At 44.9% G+C, this 13,969-nt stretch overlaps 1 protein-coding gene across 1 annotated transcript; it reads left to right on the plus strand.

Annotated features, from left to right (window-relative positions):
• Positions 1-8,336: 8,336 nt before the first annotated feature.
• LOC100844994 (protein NRT1/ PTR FAMILY 5.2) lies at positions 8,337-12,405 on the plus strand. Its single transcript, XM_003571814.3, has 4 exons — positions 8,337-8,599; positions 9,830-10,047; positions 10,740-11,311; positions 11,414-12,405. The coding sequence occupies exons 1-4, from the start codon at positions 8,470-8,472 to the stop codon at positions 12,312-12,314; spliced, it is 1,821 nt and encodes a 606-aa protein (XP_003571862.1). The 5' UTR covers positions 8,337-8,469; the 3' UTR covers positions 12,315-12,405.
• Positions 12,406-13,969: the final 1,564 nt, after the last annotated feature.

Consider the following 13,969-nt stretch of genomic DNA (forward strand, 5'->3'; position numbering starts at 1 on the left):
TTTTTGTTAGTATCTTTGAGGGAAGCTTAAGTGCCATTGTTTATCGCACCCCCGACACTCTTCTTCGAGACTTTAGCCGCATGTATGAATCAAATCCATGTATCTACGGGCATATGGCGTGAGATCGGTCCAAGAGGGCCAGTGCGAGGCCTGAATTGAACCCCGGGGAACCAGCTTTGCAACAAAATGTGCCGCTGACTGACTGAGATAGACGTTTCGAGTTTTGACTCACCATGATCGATCGGATCGATGTGTGATGACATGAGCTAGCGTGCGACTATACGGTTGAGACTTGAGCGGCAGCTAATGACGACAAGCACACTGCGGTACGTGCGACGAAAGGAGCTGCATCACGCCGAATTGCATCGCTCTCTTCGGCAATTATTGTATTGCGTGGGAGTGGGACTGCGCCGCCAACACGAGTTTTGGTCTCTGATCTGACCTCGAGTGTGCGGACGAAGAACGGAGAATCATCGCAAACTGAGCCCGTTCAAACGAAGCCCCGATCAACACTGAGTTTTCGTTGGAAAAATAAAACAGAAAAATACATCATGGATGCGAAAGAGGGAGAGGACAAAAAGAAAGACGTCGCAAAGGAAGTCGTAGAAGTGCCACCGTAAATGCCATTGGCCTCGGAGTCACCAACCGCTGTCGTGGCATATCTATGTCTTCTCCCCTACTAATCACCTTCTCAATTAATTTCTGTTTTATTGTTAGCAGAAACCTGCCGCAACGGGGAAAAACAGACCGGCAACGGTGCGATGCCAGCTTGGCTGGCCGCGGGACAAAAACAATAAGTTCCTTTTTGCCAATTGCTAGTTTGCTCGGAATGATCGGAACAGATGCTCAGTCATGGGTGTGCAGCCCAGTGAGGCTCGTGTAGCCGATAACAAATGTGTTTCACATGAAAATATTGCAGCCATCAAATAAGAACTTCACGTGACATTTCACATGGAAATCACAACTGCTGCAGCATGGAGCATTTGAAAGATCCGCAATGACTGTATCTTCAATGGGATTACTCCATCACTTTACAGATGTAGAAGACTATTTAAGAAAGAACTCAATTTGGTTTTCCATAGAACAAAAAGAAAGAACTACCATGCTTTTCAAACATGGATTGATAGCTTTAGATAGCTCTCATTTACTTGTAATCTGTACATATTTTCATTAATAAAATTACAGGTTTCATGATCTAAAGCTTTCCGTAAAAAAAACAAATGTGCTTGACACTTAGCGTGTAGCATGTAATTTGGGGTGTCCACATTTACTAGGTTTGTTGATGACTGTTTCTTTGCCACCGAGGCGCAAAGCTTTAATGTTTTCTAGAGAAGGAATTTTTTTTGGTTAAGAGACAAATTGTCGACGCTCGTGCAAACCGGGGAAGAAAAGTGTACTTAATTAAAGATGCGTTGAAGTGGCTAGATGTGTGATCAGCATCTGATCGAGCTGCGGGGACAGGCTGACAGCGAATACCATCTTGGCAAAGGTATTTGAATTCTAGATTCGTTTATGTAGCTTTCGTGTGTGTGTGGTAGTACACAACAGTTCAGCACGGCTTGGTCCAAAGGTCGACCATGACATTCCAGCCAGCATGCACGCATTCTACTCCAGTAGAAGAGCTAGTGGGAGGGAATCAGGGAAAGCAAGAGCGTGTCTCCAGACACACACGTGCGATCCGACGAAAAATCTATCGCGCGTTGCAGTATTCGTCGGGTTAAATCAGTGCACTCTTTTGTCAGGTCATGCCAAGTTTCAAACAAGTTGCGTGTAAAGGCGGCGCTCCATTATTCGTCGCCGGCCCGTGTCTATGAGAGTGAACTACTCCAGTATTACCGACTAGTATATCTGCAAGACCGCGAACCATGGACATAGACTTCTTGGGACGCCGAATGAGATGGTCCGCAGCTTTGACCCGATGACCGGTCAGCTTAACTACGTGTGCATCACCACTCCGCGACGGCGTTGACTTGCGGGATCTGGCGCATCCACGTCGAAGGATTTGCCTAGTCTGTTTAATTTAAGGCCATCATCTTTAAACAGTTCTAGGATTCTTCATGGCAGGATAAAACGTGGGGATGCTAGTTTACGTCACCCGCGTAGCAACTCTTCCACGGTCAGTTTCACACAGGTCTCTTTTTCATGTCCGGCACAGAACTTTATGAGATTTCAAATATTCCGGAGAATTTTCTGATTTCAAAAATTCAGAGAACTTTTTTAATTTGAGCTGTTAATCATTTTAGAGAACATTCAGAAATTGAGCTTTCAATATTTTCAAAGAACCATTGGAAGCTTAACTTTCAAAATTTCTTGAGAACATTTGGAGATTGAGCTTTCAATTTTTTCAGAGAACTTTCCAAATTTAAGAATGAACCTTCGGTGGCAAGTAATTCCGGCCAGAGGGAGTATATGAATTTGACATTTCAAAAGTTCCAAAGACCATTTGGAATTTGAATTTTCTAAAGCTAGGGATGAACTTCAAGTAAAATTTCAAAAAAAACTTCGAAAAGTAGCGCCCCGAAGCGCTCTCTATGATAATCAGAATCACAAAAACCGAGGAATCCAAATAAATCAATCAAAATATAGCAAAAGAAGCAAGCTAAACCGTGGACGGCGTGTCACCAGCACGATGGAGTGGCGCCATGTTGCCTCCTGCCTCTCGTAAGGTGGCGCGCCCTCTAGCCCCACAACACAAGATATTGGTGACACGTCCTCCCAACGTCGTAGCCTCCTGGCAATACGTCTCTCTCTCTCTCTCTCTCCCCCTCTCTCTCACCGGAAGTTTCTTGAAGGCTAGAAAATCAATATTTTGGTTCTGCTGGGAGAGAGAGAGGGGGGTTGGGCTTGAGGCAGATCTACTGCAGGCGGTGCGACTTCAGAAATTTATTTCCTAAAACTTGGCAGGTTGTTTCATGGTGGATCCACGTTGGAGGATTTGCCTAGTCTTTTTTTTAAAGTTAGTCGTAGATTCTTCAGACACGCGAAATAGAACACGGCAAGTTGTCTCTTATAAAAATAGAACTACCATAGCCATGTTTTTTCTACCTGTATATGTATGTAGCTCGGCAAGTTTTTTCAAAATATATGTATATTTAAACTCCCAAAGCCTAATCAATCATTATATAATTAGTTATGCTTATTTATTCGCAAAAAAATTGTTTATTTTCCTGGCAAACAATTTTAGTTTTGTCATCTAAGTGGAGGCAGTCAAAAGGGATCTAAAAGACTGGACTATGCCTAGAGATCTGGCTTCCGACATGGCTGCATGAAAATCCGCAATCCATGTGTGCCTCAACATTGATTATTTCTTTGTTTATTTTTATTTTTCACAAATTTCTGTTAGGGTTTCATATATATCTAGCCTACCCCAACTTGCTTGAGACAAAAGGCTTAGTTGTTGTGTTTATTTTTATTTTTCACAGATTCTACAACGTGGAGATGAGGAGAGATTGGGGCAAGATTGAAATTGAATGGATGATAAAAGATTAATTGCATGTAAATGAGAAGGGAAGAACAAACATCAATTTATTTATCTAACTTATTTGGTCTGAAAATTTTGCATATACACATGTTTGTATTTACTCCCTCCGTTCCTAAATACTTGTCGTGGTTTTAGTACCTAAATACTTGTCGTGGTTTTAATTTGTACTAAAACCACGACAAGTATTTAGGAACGGAGGGAGCAGAAACTAAATGATAAATGAGTATACATACGGTAAACGGTAAACGAAAAAAAAAACACAAGAAGCGGGCGACCAGGAGGAGCGGGAGCGCTTCCCCGTGCGACTGGATATGTGATCACTTATCAGCATCTTCTGATCGAGCCTCTGTCCAAGTTACTGACAATGACAGCTAATTGAATACCATCCTAACAAATAGCACTCACTCTCGCTCCGATTCTAAATTGTTGTTGAAATATTACATATATCTAAATATCTTTTAAAAATATATACGTTCATATTTAGACAAAATTGGATTAGTATTTCTAGATACGCTTACGTAGCTTTCGTGGTACCCAAAAGTTCACCACAGCTTCGCCCAAAGGTCGTGACGATGGCGCTGTAGCTAGCATGCACGCATTCTAAAAGAGCTAGCTAGTGGGAAAGCAAGAGCATGTCTCTTCAGACATACACGTGCCACGATGCGAGGACAAATAAATCAGTTGCACGTTGGACCTTCGGAAGTGCTAAGCGCGCATGCGAGAAAAACAGATGAACACGTTTCGAAGCCTCAGTATGCGCTGCGAGCCCGGCGACGCTTACATCCAAGTGCAAGTGTTCATCTGTTTTTCCAAAACGCATATGGACAGTGGCGGAGCCAGCCTAAAATCAGAGCCCGGCCATATACAAGAACTATTACCAATCTAATCAGCATTTATCTTAAGATCACTGCTAATTATACAAAGGACTTCACGGCCCGAGCCTGGACAAGTGCCCTAGGTGGCCGGGCGCCGGCTCCGCCAGTGCATATGGATTTCCAAAAACTCCGAATCGAGTTACTTGGTTTTCAAAAATTAAAACGCTGAATCGAGCTACTGCCGCTACTTCACTAATGCACATGTATTTTTTGCAAAGAGAAAAAAGTGTTCGTAGCTAAGCTAACTGGAGCGCATAGTCATGGCGGAGTGTGTAAAAGTAGTGCCTGATTACATGTTAAGCCGTAACCTTCTCCATGTATTGTATCTTAAGATTATATCTTAAGCACTAAATAGGAGTATTTAGATACAATTTTCTCAAATCATCAAATGGTTTGTACTCCTTCCGTTTTGAGTGGTCTTTGTACATTTAGGTTTGTTTTAAGTCAAACATCATCAAATTTGACCGAGTTTGTAAAAAGAACGCTAATATATATAACACCAAACTTGATCAACTTTGATCGAGTGTATGACGATCGTCATTGATAACGATGGCATACACAATAATAACAATATACACCGCCGATCATCAAACCCTCCTTAACAACTCTAGTATTGTTCTTGAAAAACAACACTTTTCTTTGTGAGATATGATCTCCAGATTTTATAGTAAGTTCAGTCACCTATTATGGTTATCGTAGACTACGGTTTTGGTTACCACACGGCATTTTGTTTACCGTCCATTAATCACCCTGTGCCTCCTGTAAATGGAATTACTAGAAATATACACCCTTTTCGCTTAGGCCATGGATGAACGGTTTCAAATCAGCGACCATATATCCGATTAGAAAAGATAACCTTATACTATGGTTACATTTGCGGGTCAGAAAGATTTGCTATGCAATTATCTTAAAAAATTAAATTCAAAATTGATCAAAAATCATATCCGGTGGATGACATGGATTTTCTGGTACACAAAACCTGGCCGTAATTCGGAAGCAAATTAAAACTTTTCCTGAAAGTTCAAACCCTAAATCACCTTTCTGTCCGTGATAATAAAACAGCCGTAACTTTTGATTGGATGAACCAAAAAATACTTACGAGTATGCAAAAGAAACGTATTAAAATTATCTAACCAACACAACAATAATCAGCTCAATCAGACGTACCAATCAAAAGATATGATCAAAACAGTAACAGCTGACAGAAAGTTACGAGAATTAATCTATAATCGATTTCGAGGAATAACAAGAAAGATGAAGTAATCGCAATCTTTCCTTGATCTCGTGATAAACCTTCAGCAAAGTATTATGAACTCGTGATAAATCTGCTGCAAAGTGTTAGAAAAATCTAGCACGAATAATCCACGAAGATCGGAGAAGAACAAAGATTACACCGCATCCAAGAACTCTCCAAGAATTAATCTAGATACAAAGCTCTGAGTTCCCTCACATTTTTGCTAAAATCCTAACTAGAACGCCTTCTATTTATAAGGGAAAATTCGCGACCCTAAACCGAGTCCGAATCCAACACTAATTCCTCTGTCCCGGTCGGTATTTTGCCCGTGGGCCCCGCATTCAACCTCGGATTGAGATGACTCTAAAAGAAAAGTTGTTCGCCTCGACGACGCGCACAACTTTCATGTGGATCACGTTTTCATCGGACGCCATCTTGATTACGTTACTATTTAATCTTTAAACAACTCTCATCCAGTCACGGCTGGAAATACATGTCTTCACGTCGATGCCATTCCATGCCATCAACTCTTCTTGTAATGTCTTCAAAACTCGACTATCATGTGTCGAATATCTCCAATACCGTACATCTCCGGTATAAACAATGTACGACAAACCGGTGCCCTCCCGGATCATCGTAGCATTTAATTTCATTGTTCCTTCACACGAACGTTCCGCATGACCTTAATCCTCGATCTCAGCTTCTCCCAAGCTTCCTCCCTCGATCCCGTCATCGACCACGTTCCTCTAGCTCCGACAAATACTGAAAGCGAACACACAAATAACCAGTACGAGCACAAGTCCACGACTTTACTCAGGGTAAGTTCCAACACAAGATACATGTCATCACATAAGTATCCATATTATCCAAAATATTCACATCAATGTTTCATCTATTACACTTGCCAAAGTTATACATCACCTATGATTTCACACATGAAAGCATGTGTGATGTGATTTCCTTTCGTAAAACATATAATAACAGCTGCCGATCACCATGATTGCGCAACGACCAACTCTAGTACAGATAATTAAGCGCGAATCGGCAGCTCATATTAAGGTGTTTATATAATTAAGATTCCGTGTCATGCTTATAATCACATTGCTTTGCTTAATACTCGCGCAGCAGTAGTATGATACGATACGATATGTAGCTTTCGTGGTTAGAAAACTTCGCCACGATTTTGTCCAAATGCCGTCTCACGGACCCGGTCAGAAGGCCTATTTTTTTACTAATTAGTACTCCTCGATGCATGTTCTCTAAGCCGCCTGTTGCTAATTTCACAGCTGACAGCTTTTTTTTATCGATCCTCTCAGTACGTAGGAGTACTATTTATTCAAGAAAGTTGCTCGAATTAGGAGGCAACTTCGGAGATCTCAAGCTTCTTGTGTGTCCTACGAAGAGTTGAAGACCAACAAGGCGATTAACAAATCAACAAAATGTACACGTACATAGATAGGCTCATTCGTCGACATCAATTTCCGCTAAGTAACCTAGTGCACATTTGTTCGGTGTTTAGATTACTACAACTCGCTGCCTACTCCCATTTGTTAAGACTATTGTATTCCGTGATAGAGTATTGCATCATTGAAGCACCGGAAAGGTCTTAACAGGAGCTGGATATAAAATGGTTTTGCTTGTCTCTCCCCTTGCTCTTTTGAGTCCAACCTGGATCAAATCAAGATTCTTTATCTACTGCGAGGTTGACGCCTTGACCCGGCGAATCACGGGCGATTTCGTGCGTCCTAAAGTCTTCGCGCACCCTCCCACCAATCGGAGGCGTGCCTGCAAAGTGCAAACATGAGAGGCTAACCGGGCGTCTTCTCTGACAGATGGTTAGTAGGATTACTATGTAGAGAAATATAATACTCCTATCTCGATCTCCATATATTTATGAACAGCATGTTATTTTCCAGTGTACTCATCGGCTTCGGTCCTGGATGTTACTGCAACGGGAAGTGGACATGCCTATGATTATGACTGCCTGTACTCAAGTGGAGCAAGCTTTCAAGGAGGTCTTTACCCACAATGGGTGGCAGTGTAATCTGCGGCTGCAAACTCCGTAGTGTTTTTTTATTGGTTGGATTAAGTTTTTTAGTTTTCCTTTTCGTACGGATTTGTTGGGCTGTCTGCATCTTGTTATGTAGAGGCCGGGTGCGAACTTGCGTGATGTATCTCCTTGATGCGACTTTTAAGTTCAATAAAACCTCCCTTTAACGAAAAAAAATATATTTATGAACAACGACTGTTTCTTCAGCAAGTAATTGTTAGAGAGTAAATGTATGAACGGCTTAAGTTTTCATTATCAGCATGTATATACACTCTTCTGATCAATATATTTGCAGTGATTGATCTACTGTTTTCCTCACAAAAAAAGTTGTCCAACGACGACCATGGGTCTCACGGCTCGTTGGCTTGGTAGTTACCCAAGTGACATTACTAATGGTTGGCCTGGTAGTACTACCTGAGGATATACGGAGTCAGTACTCCGTATTTGGTTTGCAATTGTTGTAATCCTCCTTGATTTGCAATAAAATCCCTTTTTCCGTTAAAAAAAAGTCGCTCAACAAATACGTCAACAGACAATCTGGTACCGTATCGTTGGAGTATCAATCCACCAAATGGCATGTAACATGTTTAGTTTAGTTTCCGGTTGCGTTGCCCGAAAAACTGGGTCCCAAGCAATTTGGCACTCCCCAGTCCTACCTCGCCACTTGCTGCCCTCGAAGACCTTATAAATGAACAACTACAGGATAACGGGATCTCACGCAGTGGCCTGGAGCAACTACTAGCTAGCAGCGCCCGTCAACACCCATTTCTCCCTCCGCCCTCCCTCTTACACTCAGAGAGCTTCAAGCGGAGCTCGGGGAGGGGCGTCCATGGCGGGGACGACGCAGCTGGAGGCCGGCAGCCGCGACGATTACACGGAGGACGGCACGACAGACCTCCACGGCAACCCCATCCTCCGCTCCAAGCGTGGAGGCTGGAGAGCCTGCTCCTTCATCGTAGGTGAGCAAGCACGTCTCAACTAATTTAAGCAGTACTCCCTAGTTAACTAGGTAACGAGATCATTTGCTTCTCAAGCTGTCTTCGTGTGCCCTGGACGTTTTATTTTCCTTTCCTTTTTTTCGTTTTCTTTTTGAAAAATCACACATAACTACGAGCTTATAGTAGTTATAATTATCTGGGGATGGCCTCATGTTACTAGTTGTTGAGCACTTGATATGGCATGATCGAGGGAATCAGGATCGGATCGGTGACAGACAGCTCAAGTTGCTGAACTAGCCATGCTGCAAGGATGATTATGAAGGAGCCAATGAATGGGCATTGAGGGGCGCTGCGCTAGTCGGCTAGTCAACGGCGATACGCCTAAGCTAGCTATAGTTGAGAATCTTAGCAGCATCACGTGAGTTCAAAAGGAAGGCACAAAGTTCCCGTCCGTCCCCTGCAAAAAGGAAGGAAAGCAACAGTACGTGTGCTATAGGACAAACAGAGTTTGATGAGCAAAAGGCAGAAGCAAATTTTGCCCTGCTATGCATACGTATGTCTTGTCTGCTGGGAGTGGAACATAGGTGTTGGAATTAACCTTGTACTAATCGACAGTCACGGAACCACTCGTGATTTTTCTATCCTCCGGGAAGGTGGCACGACGCATGATTTTCAACCCTAGTTGGTATTTCCATTGCCAATGAAAAGGACATGTGATGGTAGTAACATATACTATACTATTGAAAGTTGTCTGTTTACAACTATATCCAGCCAAATTGGCTGATCAATTAGAGACGGCCTAGTCTCTCCCAGAGGTCACCATTAGACAACAGCTTGTTTTCTTTTGTTTCGTTCCTGAACCAGCAGCTGGTTCACACGATCAACTTGTTACTGGGTTTTCATTTGTCCCCACCAAGAATACAAAAATGATTGCCCTGATGATTGTGTGATGGGTGTTTTTGGTGAGAAATGCCAACCTCATGGGTCTGAGATCCACAGGAGCTACAAGATCTGAAAGGCTGGCCCCCAGCTGCCACATCTTTCTTGTAAGCCAGAACTAGTCAAAACGTCATGCGAGCCATCTCTTTCTTGCACAATGATACGCTTTTTGCATCTAAATCTCTACATTTTCTAAGAAATCATGCATTGACAAAACTAGTGTATTATCCGGTTAGTTTTCCAAGGGGGAATCGAACAAGGTAAATGGAGTACTGATCGATCGAGTTCTTTCTTGTGTGTTCGTTGGTGCAGTGTACGAGGTGTTCGAGCGTTTGGCGTACTACGGGATCTCGTCGAACCTGGTGCTGTACCTGACGAAGGAGCTACACCAAGGCACGGTGCTGTCGGCCAACAACGTCACCAACTGGGTCGGCACCGTCTGGATGACGCCCGTCATCGGCGCTTACATCGCCGACGCCCACCTGGGACGCTACCGCACTTTCATGATCGCCTCCGTCATCTACCTCCTCGTAAGTCTCTCTCCTTACTTGGTCTTGCTATAAGTTTTGTCCTTGAGACAGCACTGCACAGAGTATATCTCGATATCTGATGCCTGCGGCGGCCTTTTGTCCCATCGTTCGTCCTGTGTGTTGGCTGCTCCATATGTCCAGTTTGCGATGTGCAAGTGGAAAGCTTTATTAGAACAAGTCAGAGTGTCCTTTGTCAGGACTCGGGGTGCCCAATCTATAATACCATACCAGGGACAAGCTTGACACTTTTATGTTCCAGATGTTCTTTACTAGTACTAGTATTTCCAAATCTCCACAGTATGGCTTTATCTCTACGGTTTTGCCTTATCTCTAACCTGAAAGCAAATCCGAGATCTCCGACGATTGACTAAAACTTTTTTTTTTGGCAGCATGATTGACTAAAACTTAAAAACATACATTCTTGCAAGTGTTCCTTTTTTATTAGTAGAAAAAACAAGTTTTCTAGGATGTTGTGAGAGAAAGTGTAGATAGGCCGTGGTACAAAGCCCACAAATTAAGTCAAGGAAACTATCCAAGCCCACGAACAACAACCACAGACCTGAGCTTGTACAGTTTGTTGGCTTATCGTTCTATTCAGGCATTCAAATCAGTATTTAAAAATGAGCGAGCCATGAACGACATATAACTCGTTCAGGTCTATCAACTGCTACTCACCACTCATGATCGTGCAGGGAATGAGCTTGTTGACGATGGCCGTGTCGTTGCCGTCGCTGAAGCCGCCCAAGTGTGGCCTTGGCACGCCGGACGTAGCCTGCGATCACAAGGCGTCGGGCGTGCAGCTGGGCGTCTTCTTCCTGGCCCTGTACATCCTCGCGGTGGGCACGGGCGGCACCAAGCCCAATATCTCCACCATCGGCGCCGACCAGTTCGACGAGCACGAGCCGCGGGAGCGCCGGCACAAGCTCTCCTTCTTCAACTGGTGGATGTTCAGCATTTTCTTCGGCACGCTCTTTGCCAACACCGTCCTCGTCTACATCCAGGACAAGATTGGCTGGACCGTTGGCTACGCTCTGCCCACTGCCGGCCTCGCCGTCTCTATCGCCATCTTCACTGCCGGCACGCCCTTCTACCGCCACAAGCCCACCTCCGAGAGCTCCTTCGCAAAGATGGCCGGGGTCATTGTCGCCGCCGTCCGGAAGTGCACCATCGCAGCGCCCGTCGACCCGCGCGACCTGCACGAGCTGGATCCCGAGCACTACGCCAAGAAGAAGACCACCCAGCTGCCCTACACGCCCAACTTTAGGTGCTCATAAACTACATTTGAATTGACACGCAGGTATGCGCATATGTCATATGTGGTTGTGGTCTAACGAATTTGGTTCTTGTTTTCTGTTGTTGGTTGCAGCATGCTGAGCAAAGCGGCGGTGAGGACAGGAGGGAGCACGTCACGGTGGTCGCTCAGCACGGTGACACAGGTGGAGGAGACTAAGCAGATGCTCAAGATGCTGCCCGTGCTGGCCATAACGTTCGTGCCGAGCGCGATGCTGGCACAGATCAACACGCTGTTCGTGAAGCAGGGCACGACGCTGGAACGGCATGTGGGTTCCCAAGACGGCTTCGAGATCCCACCGGCAAGCCTGCAAGGGTTTGTGACCATCTCCATGCTCGTCTCCGTGGTGCTCTACGACCGCCTCTTCGTGCCTTTCATGCGGCGGCTGACCAAGAACCCGCGGGGCATCTCGCTGCTCCAGCGGATGGGCGTCGGGCTCGTCTTCCACATCGTGATCATGGCCATTGCATCTGTGACGGAGCATCACCGGCTGGACGTGGCGCGGGCGAACGGCATCTTTGAGAGCAAGGGGACGACGATCCCGCTCTCCATCTTCGTGCTGCTCCCGCAGTTTGTGCTCATGGGTGTGGCCGACGCCTTCCTGGAGGTTGCCAAGATCGAGTTCTTCTATGACCAGGCTCCTGAGGGCATGAAGAGCCTCGGCACGTCCTACTCCATGACTAGCCTCGGCATCGGCAACTTCCTCAGCAGCGCGCTGCTGTCCACGGTGTCACATTTGACACGGCGGCATGGCAGCGGAGGGTGGATCCAAAACAACCTCAATGCCTCGCGGCTTGACCTCTATTATGCCTTCTTCACCATGCTCAACTGTGCCAACCTCGTTCTCTTCTTTGCCGTGTGCCGGATGTACGTGTACAACGTTGAGGTCACCCATGGCGTTGATGGTGACGGGGAGAAGAAAGGAGAATTAGTTGTGATACAACCATCCGCTGTTGTAGGTGCATTGGACATGTAAAAAAAACCGGAGTCGAATCGAGGGTTGTGAAATACACACAGAATGGCACAATTACAGTGATGAAACAGCAACCACAAAAAGATGCAGAAAATTTATCGGCCTCCCTCCGAAAATCCACGTCGCTCGTCTTCAACAATTAGTACCAGGAAACAGGTCACACCATGGATGATTGGCCGCGGCTCGGGTCCAAACGAACTCACACATTTGCGTGCTTGTGAGGTTTATTAGCAAAGGTAAAAAAGACTCGACTACTTCATATCAGTGAGGCTACAACTTGCACAATTAGTGAAGGGGAGCCCGACCCTCTTATTGGTTTGATACCCCCTAGCATTTTACTTCTTTTAGTTGATGATTGACTCCTATGATAATTGAGAAATAAAGAGGTGTTCTGCTAAAACAAATTGACAGATGATCAAGCATCACGGGAAACTGTCATCAGTGGTTCAGGCCTTGGCTTCGTGGACAGGCACTCATTTGCCAGAGCCCTTCATTAAATCTCGGACACCAAATTGATCCTGTCTGTAGAGAGCACAGAAACCCTAGCCACCGTCTCCGAAGAAAAGTTCAATCTTGGGTGGTTTCCCCCATCTTTGGTAGGCAATCTGGTGTTCAGATATGGGAAACCACGGATCAACGTCTGACACCTAGTTTTGTTCTCTTATGTTAGGTTTGTGTGTTCTTGGTGTGGCATCTTAATGATTGAGATGATGTTGTTTAGAAGATTGGTGTTCTAGCTTCGTCCTCGTCGCCGTGGCCTGCTCCATGGAGTCAGTATTTCTCGCGGCTCGTCTTTTGGTTTTTTTTTTCTTCTTTATTGATTCGTCGATATAGCAGCAATTCCATAACTTGCCTTGCAAGCGGTGGGTCCTGCTCATGGTGCGTTCAACGATCTTAGGTTCTCGCTGTTTGAGGTGAGCATTTCATGCATATTTTCAAAACCTATGAGATTTGTCTGGCTTGCGCAAGCACGGTGTTCTGGAATTTCATCACTGAATACTTGGAGAAACATCAATATACGAAGGAGGAATCTAGAAGCGTTGGTTTCGAAAGATCTTATCGTGGAACTCTTAATTTTTTTCAAGGATGTTCGGTTTTATGTTCATTTTCATTGTTTCGATATATTGTACTTTCTTTTATAGATCAATAAAGTCAAATTGTTGTTGTAAACAAAAATCATGACCATGGCTGTAAACGTAAGAGTGACCACATGCTTGTAGATTCACGCCGGAGCCGCCACCCTCACCACCGCCTCGCAGCGCACCGCCGCCCGTCTCGCAGCGGCCCCCACAGCCCTTTGCACAACGCGCCGCCGCCCTCTTCCACGCATGCGCCGTCCTCGCCGCGGCCGCTGCTGCTTTCCACATAACTCGCTGGCGCCATCGTCGCAGCGGCCGCTGTTGAGAGCTCTGTCTGTGTAATTTTTTTTCCTTTAATTTCAAGAATGGATTTTGAGCGGCTTTGATTACAATTTTACCCTTGTTTCTTGATACCCCATCCGAATACTTCATACATCTCAGTTGGAGTATCAGGGAGTAACAACAAATCTAGGCCTTTAGATTGAAAAAATGGACGGTTCACATTAATCTCGGGGCACTGTAGAAGAGCTCTCCAAGAAAACATATATTCAACTAAGATGTTATATATCTTGATCTAAC

This window comes from Brachypodium distachyon, chromosome 3 (genome assembly GCF_000005505.3).
Source record: "Brachypodium distachyon strain Bd21 chromosome 3, Brachypodium_distachyon_v3.0, whole genome shotgun sequence".
In the NCBI taxonomy this organism is placed as follows: Eukaryota; Viridiplantae; Streptophyta; class Magnoliopsida; order Poales; family Poaceae; genus Brachypodium; species Brachypodium distachyon.